Source organism: Colletotrichum siamense, assembly GCF_013390195.1.
Source record: "Colletotrichum siamense strain Cg363 chromosome Unknown KSG_Cg363_contig03, whole genome shotgun sequence".
Taxonomy (NCBI): Eukaryota; Fungi; Ascomycota; class Sordariomycetes; order Glomerellales; family Glomerellaceae; genus Colletotrichum; species Colletotrichum siamense.
Window position 1 is genome coordinate 4,136,366 of NW_023501016.1, and position 19,885 is coordinate 4,156,250.

A 19,885-nucleotide genomic window follows, 5' to 3' on the forward strand; every position below is an offset into this window, starting at 1 on the left:
TAAACTTCTCTTTGCGAGATCACAGCATGTTCTTCTGCGGCACTTCTCCTGAATCGAGTGTTGGTTGCACAGCATGGTCAAACAGTAGCCCCCCTTTGTTTTCATGAACAAATGCGCGGCAATGATGATCTGGGGAAGATCCAGAACATGTACGATGGGATCCATCGCGGGGCCGGCTCGGTGAACCGGTCCGGACTCGCTCGTCCAACAATATGACCCTCCCAGATCCCCTTTTCATTCCCATTTCTTTTCAAAATCGTGGACTCTCAATCTCAAATGCATTCGAAATAGCTCGTGACAGATCTTGGGGTGCCGCTGGTCGCTGCTCTGCTGTCGCGAAGAGAAGTGTGGCGTTACCCCCGCAGTACTGGCAGAGATCCAGACTGGCAGTACCTCCAATGCCTCCCCGTACTTCAGGTCATATCGACCGGACCGATCAAACCAATGATGATGTGTGGACTCAGTCTTCCTCAGCCTGGTTTTCTTCACTTCTTCCACAGGATACCGGACCGATCCTTCTTGGATTGCCGACTCCTTGCGACCCGAGCTGATAGGGCGCTATCCCACTTTCTTGCGGCCCGATAGAGGCTGAGAGGATTGGCAACTGCACCACGAAGAGAGCGGTGAGAGTCTGAAATTCCCTAAATGTCTCTGAGTGAAGATCTATATTCGTCATCGTCGCTGGCGGGTACATCTCGGTACTAATTTGTGCACACCCGCTGGCTGTCTCGACCTACTCGACCTGTGAGCGTACTTCTCCAGTGTTGGAACTCTTCTCTCAAGCAGCAGATTCAAACCTTCTTCAACATCATGTGAACCCGGTCTGCTTCTCTTGCATCTTCTTTACGCCCGAAACCATCACGAAGGCGACGAATCGGTCAGCAGATCAGCACACCATCGCTCACCGCAACAGAACATCTTCAACCAAGTATTCCAAGAGCAGGCAGACAACTCATCATATCAGGGCGCCTAAGATCTGCCTTTACCCATAATATTCTGTCTCCCTACACCACCTCATAACGTGGGGTCCAAATAGAGGGACCGCCGACCAACATCGCCATTTTGTTGGCAATGTTGGCAAGGCTGGAGCACCCGTCTCGTTCCACGCCGACATGACGATCTGGGCGTTTCCACTTCTGGTCTTCGTCTATAAAATGGAGTCCTCAGTCATCTACCTTTTGCGAGGTTTTGAAAGGAAATCAGGCGAATACAATCCTTTTCTTATCATGACAACTACGCTTTCTACTGATATCGAAGCCGGCCACGGCGAGAACAGCATCCCCAAAACGACGTCTACTCCTCCCATGAACCTAAAAATTAGGTCCATCCTTCATAAATGGGGCTTGTATCCACAGGCCGCTGCTACTTTGCAACGTGCGTGTCACACTACTACTGACGCCGGTTGACCTGACTGACACAGCAAGCGACGGATCCGGTAAACCCTTCAAGTGTCCGATCCGCAGACTACGTCTATAGTTACGACAGTGAGCACAAGTAACAGTACAACCTCGGCTCGTACAGGTCTAACATGCAGGAAGTCAATCGGTACCCCGAAGGCTGGTCACGCCTAGCCGCCGAGCAAGAGGGATTCGAGAACACTGCGATCCACCGAAAGTTTGGCTATCTATTGCAACGATGTCTTCTAGACTCCCACTACAGACTTGCCGTCTTGGCAAGGAGACTGTTCGAGTTGGACCATCAAAAGGCTCGTACCAGAGCGCCAGATGATCTCACAGAGAACATACCGACCGCAGAAGATCTAGAAGACGGTCTAGCTGAAGGGCAAGGCCTGGCGGAACAAGCCTCACTTCTCAGCAAGGAGCAGGACTACAGCCTCCCACAGAAGATATCTCAACTCCTGCAGGAGATATGGCCTCTCCTAAACAACCACCGTAAAGTGTTCCAGAAGCTGCAAAATTGACAGGGCGACTCTGACTGATGACACCAGACCAGATGATGTTCAACGAGAGGACCCTACGATCACTCCACGAAGTACGAGAGCCCGAGTTCTGGAACCGATGTTACAAGATTAAAGATGACGGTTACCTGAACGAGGAAGAAATGGAGTATCTGAGTCATCCGAACGATTTCGTCAGCACGGCGACGGATCCGCTATGGCGGACGATCACAGGATGGATGCACTTGCTGCCGAAGTGGCTTGTGTTGGTAAGCTGTCAAGAACGGAAGAGTGCATCGGTGGCCACCTGGCTAACTTCTCCCGTCTCCACAGTTACTCTTCAAGGACAATAGCACGGAGGAGCAGAAGTTTGCGGCTCCTCTAGTGACGGGACTCATGGAGATTTTCTGCAAAGGACTTGCCATACTGGTCTACGCAGTCGTCCTGTTGTTGCCGGTCATAATTCTCTACATCTTCCCAGGCATCAGCACAGCAGGCGCCGTATGTCTCCTGACTAGCTTCACCCTCCTGTTCATGGCTATGATGTTTAGTCACCAAGGGGCCACCATGCTGGTCGTACTCGTGGGGTCTTTAGCTTATGCTGCCGTCCTCGTCGCGTTTCTGGCCAATCTTCAAGAGTGAGCCACGGCGAGCCTGATACGGAATCAAGGTGAGGCCTCAAGCAAGCATCCCTTAACTGAGGATATCGATAATACTGCACTATAGTCGTGTGGATGTTCTGGGTGGGCAGAACGAGGCTGTCGATCGAACTAGGTGCCAGAGCGAGATGTGGTGGCTACAGCGGATCAAGGAGTCGTGTGTGTGATTGATGCGCGCGTATATTGTTGACTGAGGATAGAAACAAAGCTGCTGGATTGTGTCTTGATATGTTTTTGTTACCTTATGTTCTTCAACGGTTTTTAGTACTTAAACTTGCGCATAAAACAACAAGCAGTAACTGCAAAAGATTCACCCGGCCCAATGCTATGTGATGTGAATGCTTCTTCAGGGCAATCAATAGTACCAATCTCAACCCTGCGAATTTGCAAGAGAGCGAGGCTGTTCTATGCATCACAGTTTGGAAGTAGAGTCGACGAAACCAAAGTGAGAAATTATGTATCATAATTAAACCTCCGTAGCAAGTGAGGAAATCGACCTTTCATCTAGGCAAATCCAACCGCTTCCTTCTATCGTGTTCATCGTCTTCATAACCGCGAAGCGTATATCCTGGTATCATCAAACAAAGCAAAGATCCAACGCGAGTTTTTAATAGCTTTCAGTTCCCTGGAGGGGTGACCACGATGGTATCAGGACTAGCCTGATCAAAGTCGGCCTCCGCCCCTCCGCCGTCCTTTTGCGACTTGTTGGGTGTCTCCGAAGCCTCGCGAATCCTCTCAAGGCGCCACGAAGCCTCGGCCTGCGGCGTCGATGGCACGTTATCGCTACCAGTAGTCTTAGCCATCTGTTGCGCTCCTTGTGAGCCATCACCCTGGACACTGACGCCCTGCAGCGGCGCAGTGGTCTGGTCGGAGCGTTTCAGCGTATTGGGGATGGCCATGAGTTCTTTCGTCAGGCCGCGGACTCCTTCAAAGATGTATTCTGGAGCGTCCCAGGCGACCAAGCCCGGCGTTGCCGATGCCCGCCGCGTGTGGAGGAGATTGTACGAGACCTTCGCCCAGGCCGGACACGCGTATGAGACTGACGCCGGACGGGGCGCGACGATTTGCGCTTCGACATCACTCAGCCCAGTGGCCGCTTCGCCAGTAAACACCGTCATTGCAATCTTAGGCTTTGTAGCCGGCTTCGGTGGCGCCTCCTCCTCGTGGGCAAGACAGTGAGCCCAGAAGCGCAGTGCGGCCTCGGGGCCGGGAAGCCACGCCGTCTGCGTCAGAGTGACGATCTCTGTTGGTGAGAACTGCTTATGCGCTCCTAAGACGCGGAGGACCTTGAGCACGAGCGCGAGGAGCCCGACCGGCGAGTCGCAGAGGGCGAAGGATGGCGTGTTTGGTTCCAGCATGTCTGGCGGAGGGGTCGCTGGCGATTTGGAGACCCGGTCCAAGGAAGCGAAGTCCTCGCGCTGGTATCCCAGTACTGGGGCGCGGAAGAACTTTGCGATGGACCACTTCATCCACTCCAGGGGCGCTGCCTGTGCAGTTGGTGCCTTGATGGACGGGTTGATGAAGTGGGCGCCTACGCAGCTGTTGGGGTAGTGCGCTGTCAGGTAGCTTGCGATTTTCCAGTCGATTTCTGCAGGACTTGAGGTGGCCGAAGCTGTGTTTGTCGCGACGTATGTTGAGTACGAAAGTCTTGTCATAACGGTGTTAAGGACCTCAGCCGTCGCCGAGATGACGGACGTGTTACTTGGGAGCGCATCGCTGAAGCCGATACCAGGCAAAGAGGGAATCACCACGTGGAAAGGCTGCTTATTCTCCGGATCCTCCGGCTCCGCGAGAGGCTGAATAAGGTGCTGGAGGCAGAGATTTGTGAAGGGGAAAGGAGGAATCAAGAGCAGGGGGACTGCATTGCTGTGAGACGACCTGACGTGGATGAAGTGAGACCGCACGGAAGACTCGGTGCCCGGAATCAGGACTGCTGTACGGAATTGAGGGAGCTGTGCGTTGAAGAGCCTCTCTTGTTCTCGCCAGTCATACTTTTCAAGCCTGTTTGCGTGCTACTGTTAACAACGCGCTTCTTCTGCTCCAAGAAGAGAAGAGGTAACTCACCAGTAGTCAACGAGCGGCTCGATCCGGGGTTTCGGCTCCCACCAGTCTTGCGACTTGGGTTCTGAAGTCTCATGAGGCAGCCTGGTGAGTTCCAGCTTTTGCTTCGTGAGATCGAGGTATTTGCTTGAAACCTGTGGTACACCGAGTCAGTCACCAAGTCCCCTCACCTTGCTTAGAATCTCTCACATGAATGCGGTAAGGCCTGATTTCATCACCTGCCAAGACGGCGCTGTTCTCAAGAGGAGTCACCATGATGAGTGGGCATAGTCTTTGAAGACCAAACTCTAATCCTTCTTTCCGTTTTCCAGAAGCAAACAAAATAAACAAAGTCTCCAAAGAGACGGTGAGCAGAGCGAAGAAATGCCAGTGGAAAACAATCAAGGACGGGGCGTATTGAATAAGGGCATCAACCACGTAAGCAACCCAAAGCAATAAGTGTTACCCAACTGGGAACCAACGCCCTGCAAAGTCTCATTGATATCGCCGGGGACTTTAATAAGGTCCGGACCTTCCTCAATCCCAAGCGAGCGCTTCCATGTTCAATGTCCGTTGTGCCGTCGTCCTGGTCGAGTGAAGGCATTGTGGCTGGACTCCTCCCTACGTGTTGGAAGGCCTCTGAGTGGTCGCAGAGGTGGGATAGTAAGTCTAGAACGGGTGCACACCGACAGACATGTGGCGGTGCACACGAATCCCCGTCAATATTCGGAAATGATCACCGCTTTTTGCTGGCTTTGCCAGGTACAGAGTTGCATCAACCAAGCTAAATCTTGGACGGAATTTTGGAGCTAGTGCATCTATTGGCTATGCTTCATCCAAACCCCTGCTCAGTTGGGATGGTAAACTTGCCACATCAGCCACACCCTTTGAGTTTCCCATCATTTTCAGATTCCCATCTGAGTGAGTCGCGCCTGGTGTCTGTCAGTCGCAGCCGTAGAGAAGGTGTGTGATAAAGGCAGTTCAGTGTATGCATTTCTCAGCAGCTTGCTCATGCCTAGGTGTGATAGTCAAACACGCGTCCTTTGCCACAACTGATCCTCCCAACGCCAATTGTAACCTGATCACAAGTCCAGTATCACCCCGGCGCTCTTCCGGGCGTCTGCAGAATCCCCTCTTTCGTCGCGTAGTCTTGCTGCAAATCATGCACCACGCTTCCCCTCGAAGACTCGAAGACGAAGGGTTCGAGTCTCCGCATATCCGGTGGTTGTCGTCCTCTCAGGTATCTCTTGTTCTTCATTACCTCCACAAGTCCAATCGTTTGATGTGACAAGCCCTCTATTCCATTTGCCGCGACCATGAGCCTTGCGTGTTTGGATCCGTCCGAATCGGCAGACAGCTTGCCTCAAAATGAAGATTCCGGCCTCAAAAAGGACGTTGCGGAGCACCTGGTGCAGCAGCTCCCGGAGCACCGCGAAGGTTCATGGCGCCGATACGGGACACGATGTTGCTTCCCACGGCGTCTACTGCTCCTCTAGGTGAGGTCAAGCTGGGACCTTGTGGAGCTGTCTCTTGGACGCGGAATAGTTTTATTGCTGTCCCGTTCCAGATTCCAACTGTACCCTTGGATACCTGGATCTCGCTGGTGAAGACAAAACCCCAGAGGAGCGATTCGTACCAGCCCAAAGACAACTGTGACCACTCGAACGAATGGACACGAGGCGGTGTGGGATCTACACCTACTAGCCTGATTTCCTGTATCTTTTGCAGCGTCTCTCGGTTCGCGGATTCGCCAGCAAGTGCTTGACGGGGCAGCAAAGCTGACACTTGCTGAATCACAGTGAGCATGGTATGGAGAGGAAGCTCTGGGAGCCAGCTCTCGATCCACTGCGCACTTGGTTCAAAGACGCCGGTCTGTGATTGTCCACTGGTGGAGTAGCCGCCGAGACTTGTGGTGCTGTTCTGTCGGGAGAAATTGGGCACGCCAGCGGGCATCTTTCCCCTGGCTTTCTCCGACATTCCGCGGAGTTGCGTAGGAACCGCATCCTCCGCAAATTCGGCTTGGGACGATGTGACGGACGGGTTTTCGCTTGTAGTAGACTGGGCTGGCGTAGGGCGATGATCGTCTTCGTCATCGTCATCATCGTCATCGCTATCGTCGTCGTCATCCCCGATCGCGAAAGTTCCATCTTCTTCAGGCACATCGCTGAGGGTGGGTTGCCGAGCTTGCGAAGTCGTCGGGCTGCGGAGGCTTTCAACGGAGCTTCTGACCGAACTTGGTTCCAATCCATCACCGCTGGCCGCAGCCTCCTTGCGGCGACGGTTGCGTCTCTCAATCTCCTCCTGACCACTCTCAAGCGTGAAAGTACGCAGTGCTTCAATGCGCTTCTTGTTGCGCAAGATCGAGAAGATCAACTCTGGATTCTCTGTTCGGTCGTTAGATAAGTGTGGTTTTGACGATGCGGGTGCAAAGCTGCACCCTACATCCCTAAGGCGGCAAACTTACTTTGGTACTGATGCTCGACGACTGAGTTGATGGACTCCATTAGTGACCTCAAAAGGTCGTGGTTACTATCATTTGCCAGAAGAAACGAGGGGGAAGACATCGAAGAGAACAGCTGCATCAGCTTCGATGCAGATGCCGGACTGAGTCCTTCTAGGTAAGGAGCGATATTGTTGATCACTGCCAACAATGCCGGGTAGATGGCATTCAGTCTGCCTTGACTCGTGGTGATGAGGTTGTAGATTGACTAGCCACAGTTAGCAGAGCTTCATTTCAAGCGCAACAGCATTGCTCACGTGGATCAAGAAGTCGGCGTATGTTCCGCTGAATCCTGGTATTCTGATGGTCAAAGGCAGACTTTCTTGTCGCCCAAAAGTGCGGTTGAGATTGGTGCCAAAGTTCTTTTCCACACTCAAAGTTTGGAGCAAGAAGGCACACATCCGCACTACCCCTTGCTTGGACGGATCATTCTTGTACTCCAGAGCGTAGAAAAGTGTCAGAACGAGAAAATCCGTCAGGCGCTCCGTATCGATGATGAATGAACGGAATCGTTTGTTACACTGCGTAATTTCCCAGAAAAGCATGATGATTTCTGGAGCAAACTTGGCCCCGGTTTGTCCGCTGGGAATATACGAACTCTTCTCCTGGAGCGGCTGGTTAAGAATTCGAGTCATACCGTCGACGATGAATTGAAAGTCCTGGGGGCGGTGAAGTCGGCCAAGGAAATGACGATAAAAGTTCTTGGGCGTCGTGCCATCCTGCTCGGGTATTGGATACAGCAAGAATACCAGCAGCAGTTGTAGTGTGTAAGTCACCAGAATCTGCTTCTCGTCTTTGAAGACGAGCGTGTTGTAAGGAACACGCCAGGTGGCTGGGTTGTACTTTAGGGTCTGTTCCTGTCAGCGATAGTTCCGTCTATTGGAGCCGCAATATGCATGCACGTACAGTATTCAGCAGCGAGCAGAGAACCGACAGCACGACCTGCTTGTCGGGGCATGTACAAATGTGGGTCAAGGCCCGGACACCCTTTTGTGGAAGAGCGTTGGGTGACATATACATGCTCTGACTTGTCATGGTCATGAGCAGGCGGAGAATCTCGCTACGGTTGCTTTCGAACTCCTTGGTGGTTGTTACTGCGGTATTGCAGCCCACGCCACTCTGCCAGATGGCGTACGTGACTTTCGAGCGTCCATTGGGTTGTTTGGGTAAGGTGAGATCGGAAAAGAACAGCAAGTCTACGAGAGTGTCGATAAGCTCCTCGGCGAGAGGCTTGGCGTCTTCGAAGTCTTCAGGGTCGTTCCTCGGCTTCGGCGATCGCGGGCCATCCTGGGCTCCGTCGAACAACACTTCGTTGGCAATGGCGGATTGCCTCGTCCTCTTCCGCCTAGCCCCCCAGAAGAATGTTTCTTCCCATTGTTGAAGGTTATCAGCCTCGTAGATGAAGGGTAGAATGCGCGTCAGGACTCGGATACAGTTCAGAGCGTCTCGTTCAGGTGCGATCTCAGGGTCGGGGAACGAGGGATGATGGCGCAATATGAACAGTCGAGATGTGATTGCAAGTATCAAGGTTTCTAGGTTTTCGAGGGCTTTATCTCTGGTGCGACGAATGTCGGCGGGGGCAAAGAGGCTGAAGATGTCCTCTGAGGATTCGGGGAGCTCCCAAAACTGTCGAAATGTGGTCAGTAGACGTTGCCTGGGAAGAAGACACGATGCAGGAGTACCTACAGAAGTCCAGTAGGGGTCATCAGCCGGGATGTGACGCTCCTCAGACAGCCTGAAGATGCCCTTCTTGAAGACGAGCTTCGAGTCGCTGGCACCCATGTTGTCACAGAGCGTTCATATCTATCAGAACGTTTCTGACAGAAGAAGCTTGGGAAGGCGACGGTTAATGGTTCCAGACCAAAGGGCGCCCGGGTGCTACGTAATGCCAAAAAGGCGGGTCGCAGCTGCAATCCGGCCAATAGACGTTGGAAAGCGGGGTAGGTGTTCCCGTATCTTGGTCGCATCCTTCCATTTCCTGATGCCGAGGTACGTACCTGCGCGACTGACACACGCCCAGATTCCAGGCTTGAATGAAAGTCCATCTCTTGCAGCATTATCGAACTTCAACTACAGTAGAATCTGCAAGGGCAAACCAGACAAGAGCATGTCGTCCTTCTCACCCCCGCCTCCTTGGACTGATGCTCTTCTTACATCGATTGTGGAGTGCTTGACCCAAGTTATGCACGTGTGTTTTGACTGTGATCCTCGAAGTCCTAGTCCCATTTATGACCCGCAGGTTCTGTAGATTGACGTCTATGTACAACCCTTGCTCCTCATGCGCGTCATCTTGAGAATCCGCTTGGTGGTATAGTAATCCCATTAACAGAGCTAGGCATCTCCTGAAAAGACCCTTCAAGCGGTCCCGTAACGCCGTTCTCCAAGCTGGCAGAGAAACCACAGTCTAAAGCCCCAAACACTTCGAATGCATTACTCCATCGTTTGCGAAGAACCGTCATCATGCTTAGTGCATCCAGCTGCCTCCCGAAGATCTCCTGCCCCTTTCATAAAGCCACTTGTTGTTCAAGCCAACACTAGTGCGCTTGCCCGTCGAGGGGCTTGGTGTTCCGGGGTCGGGAAACAGAGAAGAGGCGGTACTGGCGCCCAGATTGCTGTTGGTGCTCGCACCGAAGTTGGTGGACGAACTGAAAGATGACCTCCGGTTGCTGTTCAGACTAGCCGAGAACTTAGAGGGGCTGCCGTTCAGAGGAGAGGGCGAGTATGATTGTCCATTGAACGAGGACCCGAGCGCCGGGCTGCCCCGTCCAGACAGTGGAGAGCCAGAGAAGCTTCTGTTGCTCGCGGGTGATCCAGCCAGGGACGGCGTGCGTGAGTATCTCGGCGGCGTGCTATAGACAGCATCAGGAGTGGCTGCCGTTGCGCTGGGCGGCAATCCAAGAAGCTTGCGCTGGGCAGGCGTTAGGGGAATGTCGGCAAGATCGTCGGCAGGACGGAACAACGGAAGCATAGCCATGCCGATGTTTACGAGAGGAAAGAGCTGGATCGCGTAGTACGCCCAGCCGAGATACGATCGCAGAGAAGGATTGATCCTGCTGTCTGTTAGAGGTGGGCGAGACATTCAGGGTAAAGTCAAACATACCAAGAAGTAGGGACATATGATCGTGCGACAACCTGAGAAAGCCACAGACCGAGGAGAAAGGCAATGTTGTATGCGATCTTCCTCACGTTCTTCTCGGAGAAGGTGGTCGCATTGCGTCGTCTCGTGATCTCGTTCAGACGAGGATGTCTCCAGGTACCCGGGCTGTCAACAATAGCGGCGGTCTTCTGTGGTGTCGACCTGACGGGCGTGGTCACGGTGGCCCTGCTCACTGAGGAGGACATTTTGGGTGCTGTGTTGGGTATCGAGGGTATCGAAGTTGGAGTCACGAAGTCGAGGTCGATGTACGGCGTCAGGGTCAAGGCCTGTTCTGAACCACGTCAGTCATGCTTGAGATTTGCGCACCCGCCCGGGTGGGGACAGCTTACCGATTCGTTTCTTTTGAAAACCTGTGATGTGTTAGTAAGTTGTCGTTTCCGACGCTGCGCTGTCGCCAAGCGCGAGCGTGGTTCAGTGCGCCGCTTCTGTGGTCGAGTTGACGATGTTGATGGAATTGGCAGATGCAGGTCGCAGTGTGTCTCGCCAGAAATGGCTGGCAGAAAAACAATGCACCAGCCACACGGGCCACAGCAACCGGCAGAAAGCGGTCAGTCGCACTCTGGCTAGGTAAAGTGGGTACCTGCCTTCAGCTGCGAGCTTCCCGACGTGGGGCGGGTGGCGCTCAGATTCCACAGGTGCCGGCACGGAGCTGTTGAAGGAACCCGCAGGCACTTTAGACCAGGTACGTACCTGTTTTAGCTGCGGAAAGGTGTGGAAGTTCCCCCAAACCCCGGGAATTTGCAGGCCGCGGATTGCGTAGGTAGCAACACCACAGGCAAGCAGAGCGCCTCACGGTCCCTGAAGTACCTACCCGACCTTCCATACCTTGGGGCCCTGAGGGTCCTTCCCGTGCAGCTCACCCAGGAACCTCTGTGGAAAGTCAGCCCAGCACAGCCGGGGGGGTATGTCAGGATCCCCGCCGAGAACTGCCAGCGCAGCCCACCTCACACGACGAAACCTCCGAGCTCGAGCTCCGGCACTGCCTCATGCTTTTTCCTCTTGTTAAACCCTCCGAGCTTTCCATGCCGGCCACGTAAAGCAATCGGTCAACTTGCTCCCTTTTCCGAACCCATCCATTCCGCACTACCGACACCGGCGACTCGAGTCTGACTTCACGATCCCGCCGCCCACCATGGGGTTCTTTGACAACGTCATGCTCCAGATGGACGAGGGCGTTTCCGGTTTCTTCGGACAATGGAACAACTACACCACCGCCATTGTCACCCTGCTCGTTGTCATCGTTTCCTATCGAATTGCATCCAGCCAAGACCCCGATACCCATCCTATGCTCCTTGCCCGTCAGGCCCAAGGCTCGCCAGTTCGACAAAAAGGAGAATCGCCCGTCTATCGATCCCACTCTTCCCCTCATGGCATGCCCCTGAACAGCGGACTCAACGTCAAGGACCCCGGTGCTTCGAAATGGTCGAGAGGACGCGACGGAGATCTCAGAGATATATGGAGAAAGGTTGTGGCTGGCGCAACTGGCGATGATGGCAAAGGTGTCATGGGAAAGGGCAGACTGCTGACAGTCTTGGGCTCCGAGAACGTTATTGAGCACAAGTTGGGTGAGTTTGAATGGAGTTCATGCCCGCTGTTGATTCTGACAATAGGCAGAGGACATCACTCGACAGATCAACCTCATCGGACAGCATATCCACGAGCAGGGTGGTATCCGCGTTGCCATTTACTTGCCAAACTCTATTGAGATCCTGGTTGCATTGTTTGCCTGCAGCTTCTACCCCAATCTCACGGCCATTCTGATTCCGTTCGACGTGTCTACGGAAGAGCTCACCATGATGCTCCGTCGATCTGCCGCAGACACTGTTATCACGGCTCCCGGCGCGTTCCCTTTTGAACCTGTCGTCAAGGCGTATCCCTCCCTGCGCCAGCTGATCTGGGTTGTTGATGAGGGAAGCAGCCACATGGACTGGAACGAGGTGCCCGAGGGTACCGGCGGCAGTGTCAATGTCGCGACTTGGCAAGACATCATTCGCGACGCCCCTGCTGAAGCTGGAAGAGAGTTGCCTGCTCCGAACAAGGAGGATGAACCCAGGGAGGTCATTACGTTCTGGCAGACGAAGCCCGGCACCATGGAAGAGATGGTTCGTTTCACTCAGGCCAACTTGGTCTCTGGAGTTGCTGGTCAGCTTGCTGCTGTTCCTTCAACCCAGCGCCTCAGCCCTTCTGACCTGTTCCTCGCGGCCGACTCTTTGACAAACACTCACACCCTCATCTTGACGCTCGCGGCTTTGTACTGCAACTCCTCGGTTGCCTTCAACTCGGTTGCTGGACGTTCGCCTGACTTGGTTCTCGCCACCCAAGGAGTGGCCCCTACCGTGCTTGTGGCCACGCCAGAGACTCTGTTGAGGACACACCAGGAGGCTACTAACCGCTTGACATCTGCCATTGCCAAGGTTGCTCACTGGGCCCAATCCCGCTCTCTGACAGAAAGCGGCGTGATGCCCGTTGCCTCTGCGGCCTCCCGATTCAACAGCTCATCGCGGCCGGCAATTGGCAAAACGCCGGGCAAGTTGCGTCTTGTTTACGTTGCTGATAGAGCCGGCGCTGATTCTCTGCCTCTGTCTTCTCGGATTCTCTCTGACCTTCGCGTGTTCTTGGGTGCCAGGATCATTTACGCTCTTGCGGCCCCAAAGGTTGCTGGCGCCGTTGCGCAGACTGGCTACTACGACTACAGAGTTCATGACGATGAGCGGTCGCATTTCGGTGCGCCTGTCACGAGTACGGAGATTCTGTTGAGGGACACGGAGAAGTACAAGAATGCGGACTCGGATTATAAGGGAGAGGTGAGCGACTCATTTTGGTGATACCGCTGGACATCGCTAACAATCGTCACAGATCATTGTCAGAGGCCCTTGTGTTGCAGGCAATGAGGCTTCTATCAAGATTGCAGGCCAGATTCGGGACGACAACACCTTGGCGTATGCCTGAGATTTGTACTCATGTCACTCGGCTGAATCATGAGGGATGGAATAGAGGCAACGGCCGGCTCCTTTCTCAGCTGTAGTTTCGGATTACCTGCTCCATTAGAATATAGTTTTGCAAATTTGTATGTCATAGTGCTGTGTCATGTGTAGATCAAGCGTGTCTCATTCCAGTAGCACCCTCCGAATCTGCTAGACGCGCCAGCGGGCTGCCGCCCGAGACTTACATGCGTCTCGACACTAATGCGTCCAATTGAACTACAATTGTAGATCACATAATCAACAAAAGTCAAGACGTGCAGGCTCGCCGATAAAGATATTTTGATTATTCAAAGCTAATGGATCCAACTGGCGATGAGCCTTCCGTATCTATATCGTTACGTTGTCCAACTCTATTTTGACTGTATCAATTTTATGTCACAAAATCGGGCTTAGTCTGTCGTCGGCCCCGTGATTGCACATTTCACAAGACTTCTCAACGTCTTTCCAAGGTTGCGTGAAGAACATACTGCCGCATCAACGAAATGCAGACGAGAGCCACAAGCGACATGCCCAGCATCGTGTACCAGACGCTCTGGAAGGCCTCCATGAAGGAATCGGTGACGCCGGGCTGCCAGCCGGGGGGCAAGTGCTTCAGCTCGTCAAGATCGTCCCTGATGCGTCCGATGATCTCGGCGGCGTTGGGGTAGTCGCCGAAGCGCTCCCAGAGACGGCTCTTGAGCACGTTTTGATAGACGGCGGAGCCGATGGTGATGCCGACGGTGCCACCGAGACTGCGGGCCAGGTCTGAGATTTATCAGTATTGGGAGTTACCTCCGTTGAGGGGAAAGTTCCGTTAAGGTTAGAACTTACATGTCGCCGAGGTGATGACGGCTTGCTGGGAGTGATCGACTGCGGAGATGCACCCGAGCAGCGTGATGGTCAGCATGGCGCCGTAGCCGCCGCCCGCGAAGAAGAAGACGAGGTAGTTGACCCAGGCGGGCGTGTTCTCGTCGAACTGCGTGAGGATGACGATGCCGGTGTTGAAGATGACCAGGGCGCAGATGCCCGGGACAACATACTTGCCGGTCTTCTTCATGATGTAGCCCGCGCCGATGGACATGATGGACACGCCGAGCGGGGACGTCAGGATGCGCAGGCCGGCGTCGGTTGCCGAGAGCCCGGTGACCTGCAGGTACAGGGGCACGTAGAAGAGGGCCATCATCATGACCATGGTGCAGAGCAGGTTGGTCAGGCACGCGGAGAGGATGGTGCGGTTGGCGAGCAGGCGGACGGGGATGATGGGCTGCTTGACCTTGGTCTCCCAGAAGAGGAACGCGCCGAAGGCCAGGAAGGAGAGCGGGATTGTTGTGAGAGGGAGGGGGTGTACCCACGGCACGAGATTTCCGCCCGCGTTCAGCCCGAGGAGGAGTAGCACGAGGAAGGATATCGTGAGGAAGACGCCGCCGAAGTCGATTCTCGCGAGGTAGGACTTGTCCGAGGCTTTAGGGGGCACCCTGACCAGGACGGCCACGAGCACGGCCGACACCAGGACGGGCGGGACCTGGACCAGGAAAGCGAGCCGCCAGCCCCAGGCCGTGTGGTCGTTGATCAAGCCGCCGAAGACGCCGCCGAGCATGGCGCCGGAGCCATATGCGATGTTGCCGATGCCCTGGAAGATGCCGCGTCTCCTCAGCGGGATGAGGTCGGAGCCGAGGAAGGTCGAGATGGACATGAGCCCGCCGCCGCCGATGCCGGCTACGACGCGGCCGAAGATGATGGCGGACTGCGTCTGCGCGAGGCCGCAGATGAGATTCCCGGCGGCGAAGAAGATGTTGCTGAAGACCAGGCCCGGGCCGCGGCCGAAGATGTCGGTCAGGCGGCCGGAGATGGGCTGGCAGGCGGCATTTGAGATGAGGTAGGCCGTCGCGAGCCAGCTGAGGAGGCTCAGGGACTTGAATTCGCTTGAGATGGGCCCAGAGAGGGTTGCGATAATCTACGGGGATGGCTTTGTCAGACTGCCCGCTGCTTGCAGAGCCCACAATGTGGGAGTGTGGTGAACGACTCACGGTGCTATCAATGGCGCCAAGAAACACGCCAAAGTACGAGGTTCCCAGGATGAGAGCCAGACGGCCGTTGGAGACGGTCTCGGCGATGACGGTGGTCTCTTCATCATTGGCAGCGGCAGCTGTAGCAGCAATACCGCGAACGCCGCTATCACCATTGAGCAGAGGCGTCGTCTCCGAAGACTGCGCGCCGTTGGCCGCTCGCCGCGGCTGTTCCTCGTCCACCGGCATGTTTACGGCTCCTACTTCAATCTCACTCACAAAAACTTCCTTATGGCGAATGAGTGAAACGGGGGAGGAAAGTTTGTCGGCCGGGATTGTTAATGACGCCTTTCGGCTGATCTACGGGGCCCCGGGCACTAACAAAGACGGACGGACGCATAGGGTAAAACGTTATGTAAGACGCCTGTCTCCCCAAGTTTCCCGTCGGAAAACGGCATGTCGTCGATTAAAGGTCGTTCGCATTCGATTGCGGCCGCGCGCCGGCCCGGTTGCGAGACTGACTAATTACTGCAAGGCCAATGGGTAAGAGAACTGCCGCCTGGCCCCGTTGACAGATCATTGAAGCACCCAGGGACAGCTATTCTGCAGCGAGGATTGCTGTTGCTACTGACTCTGCCGAAGCTCGGCAACCCCCCAGCTTCTGCGCCCCGGCCATCTTGCCCGCAACGGGTAATGGCCTCGCTGGTTGCCCATGAGGCAATCTGGTGCCGCGCGCACCCATCACGGCTTGCTCAAGCAGAGAATTTCCCCGGAAGGAAGTTTGCAAGATAAGCGCGCCGTTTGGCATGTCTTCAGCGGGGTGCCAGCCTTCAGGAAAGGGAAAGACGGCCGCGAGCTTATTGGAAACTAATCCCCGGGTGTTGCGTATGCCTTCTTATCTTACCCACCAGCGACGAAACCTCGCAATCACGTCACTGCCGATGTCGGTGTCGTTAGCGGCCTCCTTCACTGACTTATTTACCGCGCGGGCCTGTCTTGGGCTTTTACACATTGTGCATTTCGCGGGATGCATTTCTCAGATTTCGGTCTGGCTGACAAAGACATGATGAGAATATCGACGACAGATCGAAGAAAGACGCAGGGCGATTGATCGGGAAGTGGGAGGAGGAAGAGCATACCGAGCGGGATCGATACACACGAGCGACACGACGACTACGACTGAGCGTTTGCCGAATTCAGCACCAGGTATGAGGTATTGTTCATTCAACGTTTTTCAACCTCTCATTACGTCTCACTCTCGACGTCATGTATCCATCAAAATCCAAAAGATTGTCGGTTAGAAATGTATTTTTCCGTTTTCCCTTTGCAAAATGAGGACGAAAAGGTGCATTGCACAGTGAGATTCCACTGAGGCCAAAATGGCCTCAGACGTTGCCTGAGGACCCAGGCGGGCGCAGCGAGCACCAACAAAGCCATCCACGTGGGAAATCTCCAAACGAGGCCAAAATGTTTGGAGCCCGTGTTACTCAGACCGAAAACTCACCCGGCAAGCGACAATGGCCTCATTTGGACTTGGTGGAAGAAGCGGCCTACGGGCTTATAAGAGCTTCATGAGATGGCCATCCCTTCACTCGAATAGATCTCACAGGAGCATCAGCACCACCGTCTCGTTCAGACAGCGGCAGTCTTCACCACTTCACAAATCCTCATTAACCAAGATGGCTTCCTCCGATGTCCTGTCGCAGACCCTCTTCACCATTACGAACGTGAAGCTCGACCAGCTCCACAAGCAAAAGCGAGCCTATGAGCAGTCCAAGCAGGCTCTCTTGGAAGATGCGGCTCTCGAGACGGACCACCGCAAGCGGGCAAAGCTGCTCGTCGAAAGAGCAGAGAGCCTCCCCTTCATGTCACAGATCGCCGACAGCCGCCTGATCTCGATCGCCAACCTCAAGCGCTTCGTCGACCAGGCCAAGTTCGACCCCTGTATATCGGCAGACTTCATTCGCGGGTACGAGAACGCCGTGCGGCAGAGCCTGGACGTGGAATCGACAAAGTATCGCTTCGCGGAGCTGTACGGGAAGCTGGTGAATGAGTGGGTGTCTGATGGCAAGTCGGACGACCAGGGCTCGGAGGCGAGCTTCGTTCCGGTCGGACGGCAGGAGATGCACCAGCAGCGGGCGACGTGGGAGGACTACGTTTTCAAGGCGAAGAAGACGGACGAGGCCGCCATCACCGAGTACCTGGAGCAGCTGTTCTGCGAGTCGTCAAAGGACGTCCGTCGCGCGTTTGTTCACTTGAAGGAGGACGTCGAGAAGTTCCAAAAGTCGTGGGATGAGAAGACGACGCACTTTGACGAGGACTCTCTGGGCAACACCATCCGCGGGCTCCTCCGGACTGACACCCTCACCGACCAAAAGAGGACGATCCTGAACGATTTCCTCAACAACAAGGTCGTCCTGCGCGAAATCGCAGACGTCCTCAACATGCGGATGCAGACCCGGAGAGAGTGGGTATGGGACGGCGACAGCATCATTGACCAGCGACGACAGCTCAACGGACGGTACCGGTTCTTCCCCGACGAAGACCTCCTGCAGTCCATCTTCATCCACCACGTCGGGATGCAGTGGGCCGTCAGGATGCGCGCCCTACTTGTCCGGTTCACGGGAGAGCACGGCGTCGAGAAGGCCGCGGCAAGGCGCATGAGCAAGGAGGAAGTCCGTCGGCGGCGGTACTTCCTCAGGACGACGAACATCGACGACAGCGGGTCCGTGGAGAAGAAGCTCGCCGGCCACTTCCACGACGAGATCTTCCTCGACCAGCTGCCGGCTTCCGCGGAGGAGAAGAGGGGCGGGTACAGCTCCAGCAACGACCGCCTCGAGGAGGACGACGACACCCGGAAATCGCACACGGCCGTGGTCCAGAACCTCCTGCACCTCATCCAGTCCGAGATCATCATCCACCAGCGCCTCGGCAGCGACATCACCGTCATCCGGTCCGACCTGAAATGGTTCGGCCCCAGCGTGCCGCACTCGTCCATCTTCGCCATCCTGCGGTTCTTCGGCGTGCGTGACGACTGGATCTCCCTCTTCCAGCGCATCCTTGAGTGCCCCCTCCGCTTCGCGCAAGATCCCCCCGGCACCCCGGCGCAGATCCGCAGGAGAGGCACGCCCCTGAGCACGCCCCTGGCGGACTTCATCGCCGAGACGATGCTCTTCTGCATGGACTTCGCGGTCAACCAGAACGGCGACGGCTGCCGGCTCTACCGCCTCCACGACGACATGTGGCTCTGGGGCGGCCAGGAGACGTGCGCGCGGGCGTGGAGGACGATGAGCGAGTTCGTGGAGATGATGGGGCTGGAGATCAACGAGGACAAGACGGGCAGCGTGCACATCAGGGCGGCGGGAGCGGAAGCGACGGCGGCAGCCAAGAGTGATCACGTAAAGGGGCTTCCTAAGGGGGACGTCGTGTGGGGATTCCTCCAGCTCGACCCGGCGTCCGGGCGCTTCGTCATCGACCAGCGCAAGATTGACGCGCACATTGACGAGCTCCGCCTGCAGCTGGAGGCGTGCGGCAGCGTCTTCGACTGGATCCAGGCGTGGAACATTTACGGCGCGCGCTTCTTCGGGACCAACTGCGGCCAGCTCGCCAACTGCTACTCCCGCGCGCACGTGGACAGCATGCTCGCGACGTTCCACCGCATACAACGCCGGCTGTTTGGCGAGGACAACGGCGGCGGCGACGACAGCGACGAGAACCAGGTCGGCGGGGGCAGCGCCGGGGCGAGGCTCAAGCGGATGGTAGGCGAGAGGTTTGGCATTACGGACATCCCTGACGGGTATCTGTATTTCCCCGTCTCGCTTGGTGGCCTGGGGTTGAAGAACCCCTTTGTGCCCCTCTATCTCATCCGCGAGGCCGTGGCGGAGGACCCTTACGAGATCATGGACAAGTTCCTCGAGGAGGAGGAGGCGGAGTACCGCGCGCACAAGGCGCGGTACGAGGACATGGACGCGGTGGATAGGGGCTCGTGGTGGCACAACGACGACTTCACGGACCTCAGGGACGAGCCGTTCATGAGCTTCGAGGAGTTCACACGACACCGGCGGCGCACGTCGGCGAGCCTGGGCCGGGTGCTGGACAGGCTGCGGCAGCTGCCGGAGGCCAAGGGGATCGAGCTGGCGGGCGACGTGGAGGCGGCGCTGGGGTCGACGCCGGCGGGCTGGTACGGGCTCGGCGGGTACGAGCAGTGGATCTGCGGGCTCTACGCGAAGGACATGATCGCGAGGTTCGGCAGTCTTGTGATTGTGGACAAGGGGCTGCTGCCCACGGGGCTGTTGGACATGTTGAGGCAGAGCCGGTTCAAGTGGCGCGGCTGAAGGGAAGACGATAATGATGCGGAATTTAGGCGCGAGGGGCATGTCCTTGCTGGTGTTTGACGGAGTTCATGGACCAGGAGAGGACGCTTGAAGCATCGAGGTCCCTGTCGGAGTGTACAACAGCTTAATTTAGGGTTTGGATAGGGGACCTCCATGCTCGGCATGTATCCGTACACCGCTGTATCATCAATCAAGAAAAGTCGCGACTCAAGCCTGTCCAATCTCCCCTGACTGCCCTGACTCTGTTGATGGCTGTGAAGTTGATTGCAAAGAGGCGAAGAAATGTCAAGCCTCGATCCCCGTCCTCCGATCCCTGAGCACGCGGGACT

General features: G+C 55.6%; 7 protein-coding genes across 7 annotated transcripts; 3 read left to right on the top strand and 4 right to left on the bottom strand.

Annotated features, from left to right (window-relative positions):
* Nucleotides 1–1,226: 1,226 nt before the first annotated feature.
* CGCS363_v005076 (uncharacterized protein) lies at nucleotides 1,227–2,539 on the top strand (the record flags this gene model as incomplete). The annotated part of the gene is made up of 5 exons (XM_036636925.1): nucleotides 1,227–1,374; nucleotides 1,425–1,484; nucleotides 1,539–1,892; nucleotides 1,949–2,166; nucleotides 2,231–2,539. 5 exons carry the CDS (start codon nucleotides 1,227–1,229, stop codon nucleotides 2,537–2,539), a joined length of 1,089 nt encoding a protein of 362 aa, XP_036498342.1.
* A 634-nt stretch (nucleotides 2,540–3,173) lies between these two features.
* CGCS363_v005077 (putative epoxide hydrolase) lies at nucleotides 3,174–4,872 on the bottom strand (the record flags this gene model as incomplete). Its single annotated transcript, XM_036636926.1, has 3 exons — nucleotides 3,174–4,557; nucleotides 4,621–4,751; nucleotides 4,807–4,872. 3 exons carry the CDS (start codon nucleotides 4,870–4,872, stop codon nucleotides 3,174–3,176), a joined length of 1,581 nt encoding a protein of 526 aa, XP_036498343.1.
* Nucleotides 4,873–5,979: 1,107 nt separating this feature from the next.
* On the bottom strand, nucleotides 5,980–8,878 carry ftp105 (Ubp5-interacting protein ftp105; the record flags this gene model as incomplete). The annotated part of the gene is made up of 5 exons (XM_036636927.1): nucleotides 5,980–6,980; nucleotides 7,061–7,304; nucleotides 7,354–7,947; nucleotides 8,003–8,722; nucleotides 8,783–8,878. 5 exons carry the CDS (start codon nucleotides 8,876–8,878, stop codon nucleotides 5,980–5,982), a joined length of 2,655 nt encoding a protein of 884 aa, XP_036498348.1.
* A 682-nt stretch (nucleotides 8,879–9,560) lies between these two features.
* Nucleotides 9,561–10,438, bottom strand: POM34 (Nucleoporin POM34; the record flags this gene model as incomplete). The annotated part of the gene is made up of 2 exons (XM_036636928.1): nucleotides 9,561–10,146; nucleotides 10,197–10,438. 2 exons carry the CDS (start codon nucleotides 10,436–10,438, stop codon nucleotides 9,561–9,563), a joined length of 828 nt encoding a protein of 275 aa, XP_036498349.1.
* A 947-nt stretch (nucleotides 10,439–11,385) lies between these two features.
* Nucleotides 11,386–13,202, top strand: CGCS363_v005080 (uncharacterized protein; the record flags this gene model as incomplete). Its single annotated transcript, XM_036636929.1, has 3 exons — nucleotides 11,386–11,818; nucleotides 11,868–13,057; nucleotides 13,110–13,202. 3 exons carry the CDS (start codon nucleotides 11,386–11,388, stop codon nucleotides 13,200–13,202), a joined length of 1,716 nt encoding a protein of 571 aa, XP_036497260.1.
* Nucleotides 13,203–13,670: 468 nt separating this feature from the next.
* Nucleotides 13,671–15,471, bottom strand: fnx1 (Multidrug resistance protein fnx1; the record flags this gene model as incomplete). The annotated part of the gene is made up of 3 exons (XM_036636930.1): nucleotides 13,671–13,981; nucleotides 14,048–15,170; nucleotides 15,244–15,471. 3 exons carry the CDS (start codon nucleotides 15,469–15,471, stop codon nucleotides 13,671–13,673), a joined length of 1,662 nt encoding a protein of 553 aa, XP_036497259.1.
* A 1,430-nt stretch (nucleotides 15,472–16,901) lies between these two features.
* CGCS363_v005082 (uncharacterized protein) lies at nucleotides 16,902–19,556 on the top strand (the record flags this gene model as incomplete). The annotated part of the gene is made up of 1 exon (XM_036636931.1): nucleotides 16,902–19,556. The coding sequence occupies one exon, from the start codon at nucleotides 16,902–16,904 to the stop codon at nucleotides 19,554–19,556; it is 2,655 nt and encodes an 884-aa protein (XP_036497262.1).
* Between the last annotated feature and the right edge of the window lie 329 nt (nucleotides 19,557–19,885).